Here is a 15726-nt window from a genome sequence, read left to right on the forward strand (position 1 = left end):
AGATCAAAATCTACCCTAAGAAGGAAATAAAAATCACATAAGCTTGTACATCATTTTATTCTGTATAACTCAGGACTGTAAAAATCTGTTTTCAACACTATAATAATTAAAACTGTTCCAGCAGATGTCCCAAAGAAATCACTTCTTAAAGGGGATTATTTTCTCTTATCCCCTTTCTAAACTCCCATTAGATATTTTCCTTGGTTATTAGATATGTTCTTTGGGTGTTTCATCGCTTGAAAATTTTATGCATACTGTAATTGTTTATGTGTTTATCACTCCCTCCTGGTCCAGGACTTTTGCTTGGTTGTATGGAAAACAAAATGAAACAAATCACAGAACTGCCTTTCATTTGAAAACCCTGTCATCTGGCTGAAATGCCTCGGATCCCACCAGGCAGTTACACAGCATTATAATCAAAACAACATCAACAATTGAAATGTGAATAAACTTAACATTACTGGGCTTGTATTTAAAAGTGGTAAAAATTGTAGGTTTTAAGTTACATGCATTTAACCACAACATTTTATAATGTAGAAAATAAATTGATATATAAAAAAAATAGCCCAGCATATTCCAGGAAAAAAAAAATCAGCTTAAAGTTATTATCATGCAAGGGACGGGGAGAGTGCTGGGGAGTGATACTGACCAAATTATATTGCTATGTTGTGTACATGTATAAATATGTAACAAGAAATCCCCTCACAACTATAAAGCACCAATAAAATGTAGGGGGAAAAAAGGAAGTTATTAAGATGCAGGGAAATTATACACATGTAAAACTTAAAAATTTTCAAATATTAATTTTGGAATTTAATTTTCTAAACAAATCACTCTCAATTTCACCTAAACAAATACTAGCTTAGTGATATTGGTCAAGTTACTGACTATATGAGACTTGAATTTCTCATCTGTAAATGAAAATGATAACAGTATAGATTTCAGAGTTGTTAAAAGTATTAAATTAGATAAAGCATGTAAAATGCCTAGGAAGTCCATAGTAATCACTTCATGAACACTGCTATTACCATACTGCAAAGGATAGAAAAGAAGCTAGTAAGTCAGGCAGGATGGTGCACCCTAACTCAGGAGACTGAGACAGAAGAACAGAATGCAGGGGTTGGGGAGGTGGAATAAAAAAGTTAGTAGGATATATAGGTTTGAGAAGTTACCAGTTTCCAACTCATTTACTGGATTCTAAATTCATCTGCGCATGCGTGACTGAGACCAACAGTACTATTTGTGATGTCACACTTAAATGTTAATATATGAAAACACAGGGCTGAACCTATATTCTCCAGATACGTGACCTCTAAATCTCCAGTACACACTCAAAAGGTGGCTCACAACCGCAAGGCACCCTCAGTCCTCATTCTCTTTTAGCAGAGGCATCTCGAGACTAGGAGGCTGACAACCAGAGCTGCCACATCAAGGACAGAGGATGCCCTTCATTCTTAGAAAGATTCTACAGTGTGCCTTTTTTTTTTTTTTTCCATCATTCAAAGGTCAACCAATACCCTGTGATATATAGCACACAATGCGTAGAATACTTGGCTAACTTTGAAGCCATATAGGAAAAAGGCCAAGGAGTCCTACAGGGAAACTCAAGGTAAAGCACACACAGCTTACACTTTGGCAGAAAAAAATCATCACATCTCTGCAGAGCTTTGCCCTAGGTGGGAAGTGTAAAGGAAAGAAAGGTATCGTAAGATTCAAGGATAATATGAAGCAAAGCTTTTAGAACTGTAATAAGTATGTCTCTCCAGAAAAACAAAATAATTAGAAATCTCTACCATCTTTCATAATTACGAAGCCATAATTACGAAGAATCAGTCTGGTTTCTGGCCTGAGGACTACATTTTCATGGTTCTATACCACACTCAGGAGCTCAGCTCCACCACTTCCTACAGATGGTCCTGAGCAAATTCCTTGATCTCTCAGCTCAGTTTCCTCATCCATCACACAAGGATAATTACAGGCCTACCTGCTGGGGCTGTAGAAAAGGTTAAATTAGCTAATATACATAAAGTGCTTTAAACAACGCCAGACAGAGCAAGCAGTACAGAATTATTGCCATTATTATCATATGGTCATGTTTTCCAAGTTAAAAATTAGGACATAAAGTTTCTCAGAAGATTTTTCATTAAAAGGAATAAAATTTGACAGTTTAGAAAATGTTAAGCACTTCATGAATACTAAAGAAAACAAAGACGAAATCAGGACTAACTTATCAATTCCAGGTCATCCTCTGTGCCTGGAATGTCCACTATCCACTTGTCTACACAGCTGGCCTCAATTGCTTGTGAAGCTTCTCTGGCTCCTAATAATTCTCAGATTCAGATCTTACTTCTATCACTGCTAAAATCATAATGTAACATACAGAACAATACCTAAGACTGTTTCCTTTATTATAGTGCAACATGTGGTTATTTGTCTACTGCCTTCTTCAAATTGAATTCCAACTCCATGAAGACAGGACTTTGTTTTGTTCACTGCTAGCTCCCCAATGCATGGAAGATGCTCAGTAAACATTTTATGCATAAGATATTTAAAGGGAGCATGCTTTTTCCATCTACATATCCTTCATACTAGCTTGTATTATGAAAACAACAATTTCTTTGAAAGGTAAGAATGAATGACAGGCAATGCAGTTCCATGCAGGGTCTATATTTTAAAATCTTCATCACAATCACCATCATCACCATTATTTTTTAGTAAACAGTAATACTTGATCATTTTGTGCAGAGAAAATATGGGTATCTATATGCATCTCCTTTATTTAGTTCTTATAACTTTATAAATTGTTTTATTTTAGACATTATTATTTTAGTACACTGAAGATAAGAAAAGACTAACAAGCTTGTACAAAGTCCTAGGAGTATGTTATAGCCAGGTATGCAATAGAGTGCAAACCAGGGCCCTTGGGTCCTTCCTGACTGGTAAGTTAGAGCTCTTAACACACTATATGTTCACTGTGGTATAGTACTGAGTGTAGGAGATGATTAGGATAAAATAGAGACAGAAGGGTTGAAAAGGGAACTTGAACCCTAGAAATGGCTTATAGAAATCAAGCAGCCAATCCCCTCTCAAGAATCATTAACAGAGTGAACCTCGTACCAGCAGGCAGCACCACTTCCTGACCTCACTGGGAAAGCTTAGCCTTCCTGGATCACCACCTGGCTCCAAGTGACATCCACAAGCAGAAAGAGCAGGACTGACTATCCTGCCTCAGAAAAAGAGATTCCCAGTAACTGCTTATTGATTTGCCTCAATCATTCTGCCACAGTCTGTGGGCCTCAACACTGACATCAGAATCAAGAGAGAACTTCCAAAATATGGACATGACTGGAGGCAGGAGAAGACTGGCAATGAGACACCTCTGGAGACCAAATTTCTCTTTTAGCTCTACTCTTTTTTTTTTTTTTCTTTAATAGTTGTTTTGTTTTTTATTACATGGGAGACACAGATGCATTGCAAGACATCCACGAACTTCCTGGAATATCTTGAGCAATTCACAGGAGAGTCGTGATTACCAGGTATTACAATAAATCTGAACATCTTTATGCCTGTATTTGGGCTCTCCATGGTCATTTCATCAACACTAATATTTATAGTTGTCCATTTCTGAAATACTCACTAAAGGTAATACAGCCAATACATCATGTTCAGGCTTCTCTCCTCAGCAGTGCCTTCTAGGGTGAAGTAGAAACAATCATGGAGACACATTTGTTAAACGGAAAGCTACCATATAAGCGTGCACCGTCCAGCTGACAGGCATTTGCTGCTTTGCCCCCTTTAGGCACAATGGGACTTTTTGCCAAATTTGTATTCCAGAGCCATGAAATTCCCGCAAAGTTCAACATCAGGCCTGACTTAAGATCTTTGAGGCCTCCTGCTAACTTCATCCCCCTGCAGCTGCCTCACTAAGGCAAGCTTTTGATCTGTACTATCTGGATTTCAAGCTGATATACACACAGCCTCTTTGATCTCTTATTAAGTGGCTTCTGGTCTCCTGATGCCTTTAGTCTTGCTGCACTGAGGTTTTTGGAAGTCAGTCGTCATCCTGCGCATACTACAAACCCCACACACCAGGAGTGGACTCCCTTCATTCACCCACTTTGCAGGCTTGAAAAGCAATACTTAAGCCATGAGAGAATTTCCGCAGTAGCCACAATCAATCCACTCCATGAACACACTACGAAGAATTATTTTTCAAATGAAGCAGCTTAAAATGATTTAAAAGATACAGAACTTTCCCATAGAGGGAAAGGAAGCAAATCCTCTGTGAAAAGAAATCTTCAGCCCAATTGGCACTGAAGCTTACAGTACTTTGATATTAATAAAAATAAATGTGGACAGCAATCAGGGATGGGCAAAAAGAAGCCTTTATCAGTTCCCCTAAGTTCTGTTAAGCAAAAAGTGACCTTTTAATGCAGCTGTGTGGTTTGTTCAACAGCAAGCTATATAATATATATGTACGAATATGAATGCTGCCATTAATGGCATTGACTGCATTTTGCTTATACCAATTTCTTACATGGGTGAAATGAACCCAAAGAGTTCTAGGGGTAGGTGGGACAATAACAAAGCAAACAAAACCCACAAACCAAACGCCAGTGACCACATTACAAGACCACTTGAGCATTGAAATGAAACTCTAATTTGCATCACATGACTATCCTCTATATTTAGATGCTGGAAAAAATATCACTTCTTATCTGACTTTTTAATGGTACAACTTTGTGTTCTGCTGTATGTTAAAACTATGTCAATGCCTCCAATTCTATATCCTGGATTCTGTACACTCATCATCTAAGATAATCATAAAGACACTGGGCTTCCACAGCTACTGAATACTACCAACCAACAGCAGGACTCATTCAAACCCTCAAATCCCTTGGCAAAAAATTAAAAGTCCTAATTTGATTCCCCCCACAACATTTTAAAACTCAAATTTCTGATAAACAAGGTTAAAGTTGGAAGAAACAGGACTAGGTTTTGAGGCACTAATATCACAGTGTGAATATAAATACTTTATACCTTCCTAGCTACAAAGGCCAATAAATTAATTACCACCACATATAAAGCTGAAACAAAATTGATAGCTATATATTGCTATAACTTAATCTGTCCATATCACAGAAAACCATGAGCAAATTCATGAATTACACACCTGCTCACACTATTTTCCAAGAGAGTTATCTAAAGAAAAGACTACGTAAGAAGCATCAATTTTAAGTGATCTGAATATGTGTCTCACAGTAATGTTCAACTGATTTGGGAATACTGAACCAAAATTTAAAAGATACATGTTCTTTTGTGAGTAATTACACTTCTGGGAATTTACCACAAGACAGTCACTTTTTTAACAAAAGAGTACGACAAAGATATCTACCTCAGCCTCATTTAAAACACACACTAAACCAGGCAGGGTGCCACAGGCTTATAATCCCAGCAACTCTGGAGGTTGAGCCAGGAGGATCGCAAGTTCCAGGCCAGCCTTAGCAACTTGGTGAAACCCTCTCTCAAAACAAAAATAAAAAAGGACTGGGGGCCCTGGGGTCATAGTTCAGTGGCAGAGCACTTGCCTAGCATGTGTGAGGCGCGGGGTTTGATCTTTAGCACCACATAAAAATAAGCAAATAAAGGCATTCTGTACAACTACCAAAAAATAAAAAGGACTGGGAACACAGCTCAGTGACTCAAGTCTCCAGGTTCAATCCCCAGTACCACAAGAATAAAACAAAACACCAATTGGGCATAGAAAGTTGGTTAAATAAATTACTGTACATCAACAATAAAATACTACACAGACATTTAAAGTAATTAGGTAGCTCTAAAAACACCAAAATGAAAGAAGACATAACTGAGAAAAAAGTGAAGTGTCCATTTTTGCGTCGAAAAATAAAAACCATTACAAAGCAATAATAAAACTATTACTTATACAACCATGTACATATAAAATATTGTGCAAGGACAGACATAAAAAAAACAGTGGTTTTTAACCTGGAGGAGAAGTGAAGGTTTACAGTCAAAGGTAGATTAATTAGTTTGTCACTGAATACCTTTATGTACCCTGGAATTTTTGTGCACATATTACCTGTTTTAAAAACATTTAGTGTGCTCAGAAAGTCAGTCTGTTCCACAAATAAGAAGAAAGCCAACTTTAAGACACATTTGTGGAATTTACATAATCCCTGCATACAACTTTTTTGTAAAGAAATTTCCAGGGAGCTGGGCTCAGTGGTACAAGCCTGTAATCCCAGTGGCTCAGGAGGCTGAGGCAGGAGGATCACAAATTTAAAACTAGCCTCAGCAACTTAATAAGACCCTGTTTCAAAATAAAAATAAAAAGGGCTGGGGATGTGGCTCAGTGGATTCAAGTGAACCCTACTCCCCTGGGTTCAAGACTGGTACAAAAAAAAAAAAAAAAAGAAAAAGAAAAAGATTAACAATACTGCAATATTTTATCTTCATATTATTTTGGCTTTAGAATCCACTTCTGTTAATAAAGACTAATAACAATTTTTACACAAGAGAGATTTTCACTATTATCTTTAATAAGTCATCATTAAAACAAATAGGACTTTCAAACAAATTTTTAAAGCATTACTAACAGTATTTAAATACGAATCACTTCTAAATAGCTGTACTATGATGCTTTTTATTTTTATCTCTTTCAATGTCTGAGACAAACCCAGTCTTTCAAAAATATCTGCTTGGGTAAAAACTGAGTCAGGAGGGGAGAGATAAGAATACGATGTGGAAGGGAGGAGAATTATTAGTTAATAAATTTTAACTTCTAAATCACTGAAATTCAAAAGTACCAAGGATGGCAATATCATGGCTAATGTTCAAAAATTGGCTAATGTCAAACATTTCCAGTGAATTATAATCATGAGGGGTTATTCAAAGTTCAGCATAAATCAAAACACTAGAAAATATCCACTTGCCATGTTTAATTTATAAGGTCAACTGAAGGTAAAATCCATACAGTTTAAATTTTTTTTTCAAGCTTTTTGAAATTAAAAATTACACTCTCAGACTACCTAATAATTGCTTCATTATTGAATGTTAACCCACAACAAATTACTGGCACTAATTCAGGATTCTTAAATTTGCAATTATTTTTTTCTGAAACAATAAATACTAGCTCTTACACAATGCATGAACACACTAATTAATTTTTAATACTTACTAAACTTTCATGTAAACACTAAAAATGAGAATACGACTTAGCAGCTTAGTCTTGAAAATATGAAAATTTTCACAAGCTGGAAAAACAGGAAGATCTGTTATAGTAAGTTGACTACAGTGATGTCCTACAATAAAAGGCTTATGAAAATACTATTCACAAAGGAAGGAATAACAGCATGTTAATGGTGAAAAGCATTAAGATCTGGGGCCCCAACTGCTTGAATTCAAATTCCATTTTTACCATACATAGTGGTGTGACCTTGGACTAGTTACTTGACCTCTCTGTGCCTGTTTCCTCACTTCTAAAATGAAGGTAATGATAGTACCTACTTCATATTGTTCTTACGAAGAATGCAAGAGCTAATACATGTACATCAATTAGAACAGGGCCTATTAGGGATTATTAGCACATAATAAACACTCAATAAATGTTACCTATTATTACATTGATATTAATATATTGATAATATTCCATTAAGACAATATTCTGAGGAATGAAAACATCACACAAATACTAGAAAACTGAAAACAAAATATAACTAAGGCATGATACAGAAATCTCATCTAAAACCTGGTGAGAATTAAGCTATAAAAACTTAAAACCAGGGGCTGGGGAGATAGCTCAGTCGGTAGAGTGCTTGCCTTATAAGCATAAGGCCCTGGGTTCGATCCCCAGCACCCAAAAAAAAAAAAAAACCTTAAAACCAAATTTCTGATGAGGTAAGTTGCTCAGAAACAGAGTAGTCAAGCCATAATATTAATGCTCTTGACAAATTACATGCTTCATTATTTTCCATGACAAAATCATATAAGGCATGAAGTTTCACAGGAACCAGTGAATTTTCCAGTATGATACACATACCAGGATTTTAATGAACCACTATACAAAGTAATGCCTTGGCATATTTGAGACTAATGAATACTCTATCTCTAATCAAATAGTCAACAAAAGCTACTACACTCAAATCCAAGGAATAATTTATAACATGTATATTTATTGTCTTCCCTGTTATTTTCTCTTTTTCCTTTGTCCCAATGGAATTTAAAATGCCTTTCATGGAAGAGAATTTCCACTTTGCTCTTTGGCCATATGACTCACTTCTAGAACTCTTATCCAACTCAGTTCCTTCATTTCAGGTAGAAAAATTGCTATGGTTTGGAATATGAAGTGTCCCCTAAAGCTGATGCGTGAGATAGGGCAAAAAAAGTTCAGAGGTGAAATGACTGGGTTATGAGAGCCTTAACCCAGTGAATTAACCTCCTAAGAGGGATTAACAGGGTGGTAATTGGAGGCAGGAAGGCTATGACTGGAGGAGACGGGTCATTGGGTCCTGCCTTTGGAGTTTGTATTTTGGCCTTGGTGAGAAGAGAACTCTGTCTGCTTCCTGGTGTGATGTCCTGAGCCCCTTTTCTTCACCATACCCTTCTGCCATGATGTTCTGCCTCACCTCGGGTCCTAAAAAATAGAGTCAGCTACTCTATTTCCTGAGACCTCTGAAACCATGAGCCCCAAAATAAATTTTTCATTTTCTAATTGTTCTTATCAAATCTTTTGGTTGCAGCAATGAAAAAAGTTAACTAAAACAAAGACATGCTTTTTTTCTTTGATCAGTAATGCAACTTCTATCAATATTCTGAATCACTGACCAGTCCAGTTGGCCACCCCATTAGTCCATGGACCAATTCAAGATCCTTCATCTTGCTCACTCATATTTTCCTAAAGTTTTTCTCATTTAGATAAAAAGCAAACTTCTGGCCAATAATCCACAATTGGGTAATTCACATATGGCTCATCAAGAGTTGGCTGCATTTTAGAATGCAATTTTACAATTAAATTTAGACTCCACTAAACAAAGGCATCTACTTATTAATTTTCTTAATCTAACTAGGTAGTTAAAAATGGATAGGGTTCAAACATTGTTTAATGGCGTCATCTTTGAGGACAGTTTTAAAAACTTGTGTTCATTTTCTAAATCAGTTGATAGCAAATAATACATTTTCACAATAATATAACATTTCCTACTTTCTTACACATTAATTCACTTAATCCACACAATTCTAGCTAGACATTACAACCCCCATTTTATACATGAGAAACTACATAAGCATCAATGGAGCAGATGTACGTATTTTGCCAGGCTCTTCAGTAAGTTGTTATTCTTGAGAAAAACCCATTAGTGAGGAAAGTAGTTAACTGAAATTAATATTCCAAAATAAAAGTTCAATCTCTTCACTGCTGGTAAATGTACAACCTTGATGCTCCACCACTCTAGTACTTTCTCCCTGTGGCTAAAATTTTCCTACTTAGTTTTTATGCTAAATATGCTAAGCCTGGCAGGGCAGGAATCTGCAACCTAATAAATTCATTCAGGACACATTGAATACACAATAGACAGGAACACGGCCTTTCATGACTTCTGTCAAACCTCTGTCTGGCCTTGCAAAAAATATTTCTGAACTTTGGAATTTATTACCTAATTACAACAAGAGATGGTATAATCAATTAATTAACTTGCACAAAACCAAATTTTAAATTGTGTTTACCTGTCATCTAAATGTCATAATAGATAACAATTTTATATACCATTGACAAATGGTGAAAAGGTGCTAAGCCCATCTGTGAGTGTACTTAAGATTTAACTTAAGAAAAACATTTAATTTAAAACTGAATGTTCTCTCCTCCAAGGTTTAGCTACAGAAGTAAATAAGCTGAGCCCTTTCACTTGAATCAAAATAACATTTAGGGGATCTGGGGGTATAGCTCAGCTGAGTGGTAGAATATTCGGCTAGTGTCTAAGAAACCCTGGTTTCAGTCCTCAGCAACACACACACATTTAGGAGATTATGTATTTTCTGTAATCAGTTCTCCAAGAAACAAAAAGGCAAACAGAATATTTAATACTATTTTGCATGAAAATTATTTAATATAATTTGTGTTGAAATAAGCATCTGTATGTGTGCTGATGATTATGAGGAAGACGAGGAGAGAAAAAACTGAGAAATTTATAAATAAAAATAAAGGAATAGAAGTTAGAATGCATAACTATACAGATGTAGTAAAAGAAAAAAATTCCACAGTTAAAACTGATTACATTTTTTTTTTAAGTATAAAGCTCAGAACTGATAAAGGGATTTTCCTATCAACTGGGGATTAAACCAATGAGCACTATCAAGGTTTTTTTTTTCATCCTTCATTGAAGTTTTATTTGTTAAGTTTTGAAACATTTCTGTTTTAACATCTATAGCACTCAAACTATAAAACGTGCAGATAATGTCCTATGAGAATGTAAGAGCAATAATTGTTATACAAATATTCGTTTGCATTCTTTTATGCACATATTCCTATAATAATGGAAAAGTAACAACATCTGAGACCATATCTGAAAGGTGCTAAGTTAAATCCTAATTATCAAAATGTTTAACAAACTCCCATTGAATTTGTCCATCCAATTCCATTTAATTCTGGCTAACATAAACTTCATTATTGTGCAAAGATTTATTAACCACCTACTAGATGCTAGATAAAGGGAAGGGGAGAAAAGAGCCCCTGCTATTGCTTTATATGCCCTAATATTAACCAATAGGTAAACTTTCAGAATTCTACAGTATTGATATTATTATTATTATTATTATTATTATTATTATTATTATTTTTACAGACTGCATTTTCATTCATTTTACACAAATAGGGTACAACTTTTCCTTTCTATGGTTGTGCGCAACGTAGATTCATACCATTCGTGTAATTATACATGTACACAGGGTAATGACATCTGTCTCATTCCACAATTTTTCATTACCCCTCCTCATTTCCTTCTACATAATCTAAAGTTCCTTCATTCTTCTCTCACTCCCCACCCCAACCCAACCCCCATTACATATCACCATTCACTTATCAGGGAAAACATTCGGCCTTTGGTTTTTTAGGATTGGCTTATTTCACTTAGCATGATATTCTCCAATTCCATCCATTTATTTGCAAATGCCATAATAATATTCTTCTTTATGACTGAATAATATTCCATTGTGCATATATATCACTGTTTCTTTATCCATTCATTTGTCGAAGGGCATCTAGGTTGGTTCTACAATCTAGCTATTGTGAATTGAGCTGCTATAAACACTGATGTGGCTGCATTACTGTAATATGCTAATTGTTAAGTCCTTAGGGTATAAACCGAAGAATGGAATAACTGGATCAAAAGGTGGGTCCATTCCAAGTTTTCTGAGGAATCTCCATGCTGCTTTCCAAAGTGGCTACACCAATTTGCAACTCCACCAGCAATGAATAAGTGTGCCTTTTTCCCCACATCCATGCCAAAATCTATTATTGTGTTCTTGATAATAGTCATTCTAATCGGAGTTAAATGAAATCTTAGAGCTGATTTAATTTGCATTTTTCTAATTACTAGAGATGTTGAACATTTTTTCATATATTTATTAATCGCCTATATATCTTCTATAAAGTGTCTATCCAGTTCCTTGGCCCATTTATTGATTGGGTTCTTTATTTTGGTGTGAAGGTTTTTAAGTTCTTTATAAATTTTGGAGATTAGTGCTCTATCTGAAGTGCATGTGGAAAAGATTTTCTCCTACTCTGTAGGCTCTTGATATTTCTTTTATTTTTTTTTAATTTATTTATTTTTTATTGTAAACAAATGGGATACATGTTCTCTGTTTATACATGGAGTAAAGGCATACCATTTGTGTAATCATAAATTTACATAGGGTAATGTTGTTTGATTCATTGTTATTTTTTTCCTTCCCCCCCACCCCACTCACCCCTCTTTTCCCTCTATACAGTCCTTCCTTCCTCCATTCTTGCCACCCTCCTTAACCCTAACCCTAAACCTAACCCTAACGCTAACCCCTCCCATCCCCCATTATATGTCCTCATCCGCTTATCAGCGAGATCATTCGTCCTTTGGTTTTTTGAGATTGGCTTATCTCACTTAGCATGATATTCTCCAATTTCATCCATTTGCCTGCAAATGCCATAATTTTATCATTCTTTATGGTGGTTGATATTTCTTGATAAAAATATTTTCTAAAATATTCATTTGGAATCAACAACTCACAATTCAATAATATTCCAAAGAGTAGTTCTAATAACAGAGAAGATTAGCTGGCACAGAAATATACCAACAAAAATGAAGTACATATACTGTATTTCAGTAACTTTAAATCATACTTCCATAATAATTTAATAGTCTTACATAATGTTCAAAATATTTTTCTTTTAATTTGCTCCCAATTACCTTATGTATTCAAAAAAATTGATTTTTATATCACGGCACTTTATGTGCCTTGATAGAGTACATTTTGCTTTATTAAACCACACTGTGTTTAGGCAGCACTAAAATATTAAAATATGCATCTAGCCAGGTGTGGTGGCACATGCCTGTAATCCCAGCAGTTAAGGAGGTTGAGGCAGGAGGATCGGGAGTTCAAAGCCAGTCTCAGCAAAAGCGAGGTACTAAGCAACTCAGAGAGATCCTGTCTCTAAATAAAATATAAAATAGGGCTGGGGATGTGGCTCAGTGGGCGAGTGCCCCTGAGTTCAATCCCTGGTACCAGAAAAGTAAATAAATAAAATGAAATAAGCATCTAAAGAGGGAAAATATTTTTTGCCAACAGTTTAATCTATATGTTACCTGGTAAACGGGTATAACATATAGATATTCAATCACGACCCTTCACCTCCCTCCCAAAAGGCAGCAATAACTTTAGTTAGAACCAGAGTAATTCTAAATATGTAAATGCATAGATGTTATATATCATATACTAATAAAAACATATAATCTCACCAATAATTTTTCTACTTATTTAAATTTATTGGGATTAATAGGTGAGCACTATGAGAGCAACTGATTTTAAAGGCAACAACTAGAAGCATCATATCCCTTTCTTTGGGATCCAGTTTTGCTTAAGTCAAAATGGGTGCCTTAAACAACTGCTATTTCACGTAACTTTAATATAAACCAAAACAAAACAAAAGCAGAAAAAACAACCAATTAAAAAAAAAAACCTCTATCTGGGCTCTCATACCTGGTAATCCAGAATGCTGAATCCCAAGCCTTTATGATCTTTTACTAGCTCAACAATCTTGACTTCAGGAGCCCACAAGGCTAATTCCCCATCATCATCATCTTCAGTATTGACATCTATCCTGTTGTAAATCTGAAAAACCAAGAAAGATAATTCCTTCAAAACATAGTCCTTTCTCTTCGGAAAAGAATGAAAACATCAGGAATCTCACAATTTATTTTCAAAATGGGAATTCTTGTTGGCACGCATAGTTTTCCCTCTTGTTCTTTTAAAAGGGGGCAAATACTGAGCACACACAATGTACAAGATGATCTTCACAAAAAATTCAAGCATTTATAAATGAAGATTGTCCATACAATTTCTTTTAATGTAAAATTTATTTTTCATTGAAAGTATTAACACTAACCTCTTATACTTCAATGAGTTCTGTCATCCCATTAGAAGCATAAAAGGAAAAATACGCAATTTAAGTAAAAATGAAAACATCATATAAAGTAGAAACATACACAATATTTAAAAAGTAACACCTAGATTCATAATTATAGTAAAAGACAGAAAAAGATGCCAACACAAAGAGAAGCCAGAGCAGGACACAGAGAAATCACTTCTGTTGGGTCCTTTCAAGAAAAACTTCACTAGCTAATAAATGGGCAGCGATTTACAATTCACAGGGAGGGGGAAAAAAAAAAAAAAAAAGAAAAACTTCACTAGAAAAATAAAGTGAAAAAAAGAAAATCCAAGTCCTTAGGCATTGTGTGATTCTAAAAATATGTAAAAATCACCATTATCATTTGGATCTACAATGTCTCAAAGGTTCGGGTGTTGAAGGCTTGGTCCCCGATGCAGCAATGGTCAGACTGGGACTCGGGGCAAGTGATTGCATCACGAGGGCTCTGACCTATCAGTGAGTAATTCCACTGCTAGCTTCGTAATTCAATGGCATTATTAGGAGGTGGTGGAGACTGTAAGAGGTAGGGCCAAATTCAGAGGCAGAAGGACATGGGAGCATGCCCTTCAGGGGTATATCTTGTCCCTGGCCCCTTGCTTGCTATCTCTCTGCTTCCTAGCCACCATGAAGTGTGCAGCTTTTTCCAGTGCCCTTCTACCATGAGGTTCTGCCTCACCACAGGCCCAAAACGATGGAGCTGACTGAACTTGGATTGAAATCTCTGGAACTGTGAACCAAAAATAAAGTTTTCCTCCTTTAAGCTGTTCTGCTCAGATATTTTGACACAGTGATGGAAAGCTAATACAATCACTGAGTTGAAATAATGAAAATTTGATCTTAGAGGAAAGGTCAGCCTAACTGCCTAGCATATTTTCCTAACCTGACAATCCGAAGTCCTTTATTCCAGACTTCCTGTCCTTTTGGGAAGAACAGCCCCTGGGATGTGGAATTCCAGTAAGCTAAAGGAGAAGATCAATGAGTCCACTATGCAGAAGGACAATGCCCACTTCAGAACCCTTCTGTTTTTCTTATTTATAGTATTATGTTTTCATCCAGTTTATCTTCCCCAACATAACTCTGACCTTCTGCATGATACTCAAGAATTACCTTCTTTTTCTTTATGGCCCTCACAACTAACAAAATGCCTGGCTCTTGGACTAGAATGGAGACTGAGGGAGGGCTCCTGCAGACTGCTACTCAACCCCTCCTGCTGCCTCTGGTGGGCACTGGACAAATATCTGTCCAATGCATTAATTAATCATATACTTTTGAGTGTGTTTCTCTTAAAACTCCTTCTCAGAAAAGTTATATAGTAAATAACAAGTTTTAAAAGTAGACTTAAAATTTTTGGTTATCTCAGAAAATAAAATGACAATAATTACAAACAATTTCGAGTGATCCAAATTAGAAAACTCGTTTAAAGGAATTTGGAAGAGGAAGGCACAGTCAATACAAAAACATTTGCATGCTGGGTGTGGTGGTACACGTCTGTAATCCCAGTGACTCAGGAGGTTGAGGCAGAAGGGCAGGAGAATTGCAGGTTTAAGGTCAGGAGATTGAGTAACTTAGCAAGACCCTGTCTTAAACTTAAAAAAAAAAAAAAAAAAAAAAAAAATTGAGGATGTGACTTAGTGGTAAAGCAACCCTGAATTAATCCCCAGTACAAAAAAAAAAAAAAAAAAAAAAAATTCTCATAATTAGGACTAGTCCAGATCCAAATTGCTGGTAGGACATGGAAGATCAATACCCAATCCATGGAAAATTAAAATCTAAACATAGGAACAATTTCCTGGTTCTTGAATTATATAACCTGAAATAATATTCTGGATTATAGCCTCTGTATATTTCAGCCTGATGTAAGAAAGTGATATACTTAAAAAGAAAACACTTATATATTACAATAAAATACATAGTTCCAATGGCTATACAATATGATTGATGTCTTACTAGGAACTGAATATCCTCACTGATTAATGAGTTTTAGAATTCTGGCTGAGCCACCTAACCAAAGAATTTAATAAAATGGGGTCAGT

The 15726-nt window shown here is 35.6% G+C and overlaps 1 protein-coding gene across 1 annotated transcript in view; it reads right to left on the bottom strand.

Annotated features, from left to right (window-relative positions):
- Nucleotides 1-15726, bottom strand: part of Patj (PATJ crumbs cell polarity complex component) — a 357561-nt gene that overhangs the window by 263374 nt on the left and 78461 nt on the right. The window contains 1 exon segment of the mRNA XM_047564312.1: nt 13246-13377. Coding sequence (XP_047420268.1) covers nt 13246-13377 — 132 coding nt within the window.

Source organism: Sciurus carolinensis, chromosome 1 (genome assembly GCF_902686445.1).
Source record: "Sciurus carolinensis chromosome 1, mSciCar1.2, whole genome shotgun sequence".
Lineage (NCBI taxonomy): Eukaryota > Metazoa > Chordata > Mammalia > Rodentia > Sciuridae > Sciurus > Sciurus carolinensis.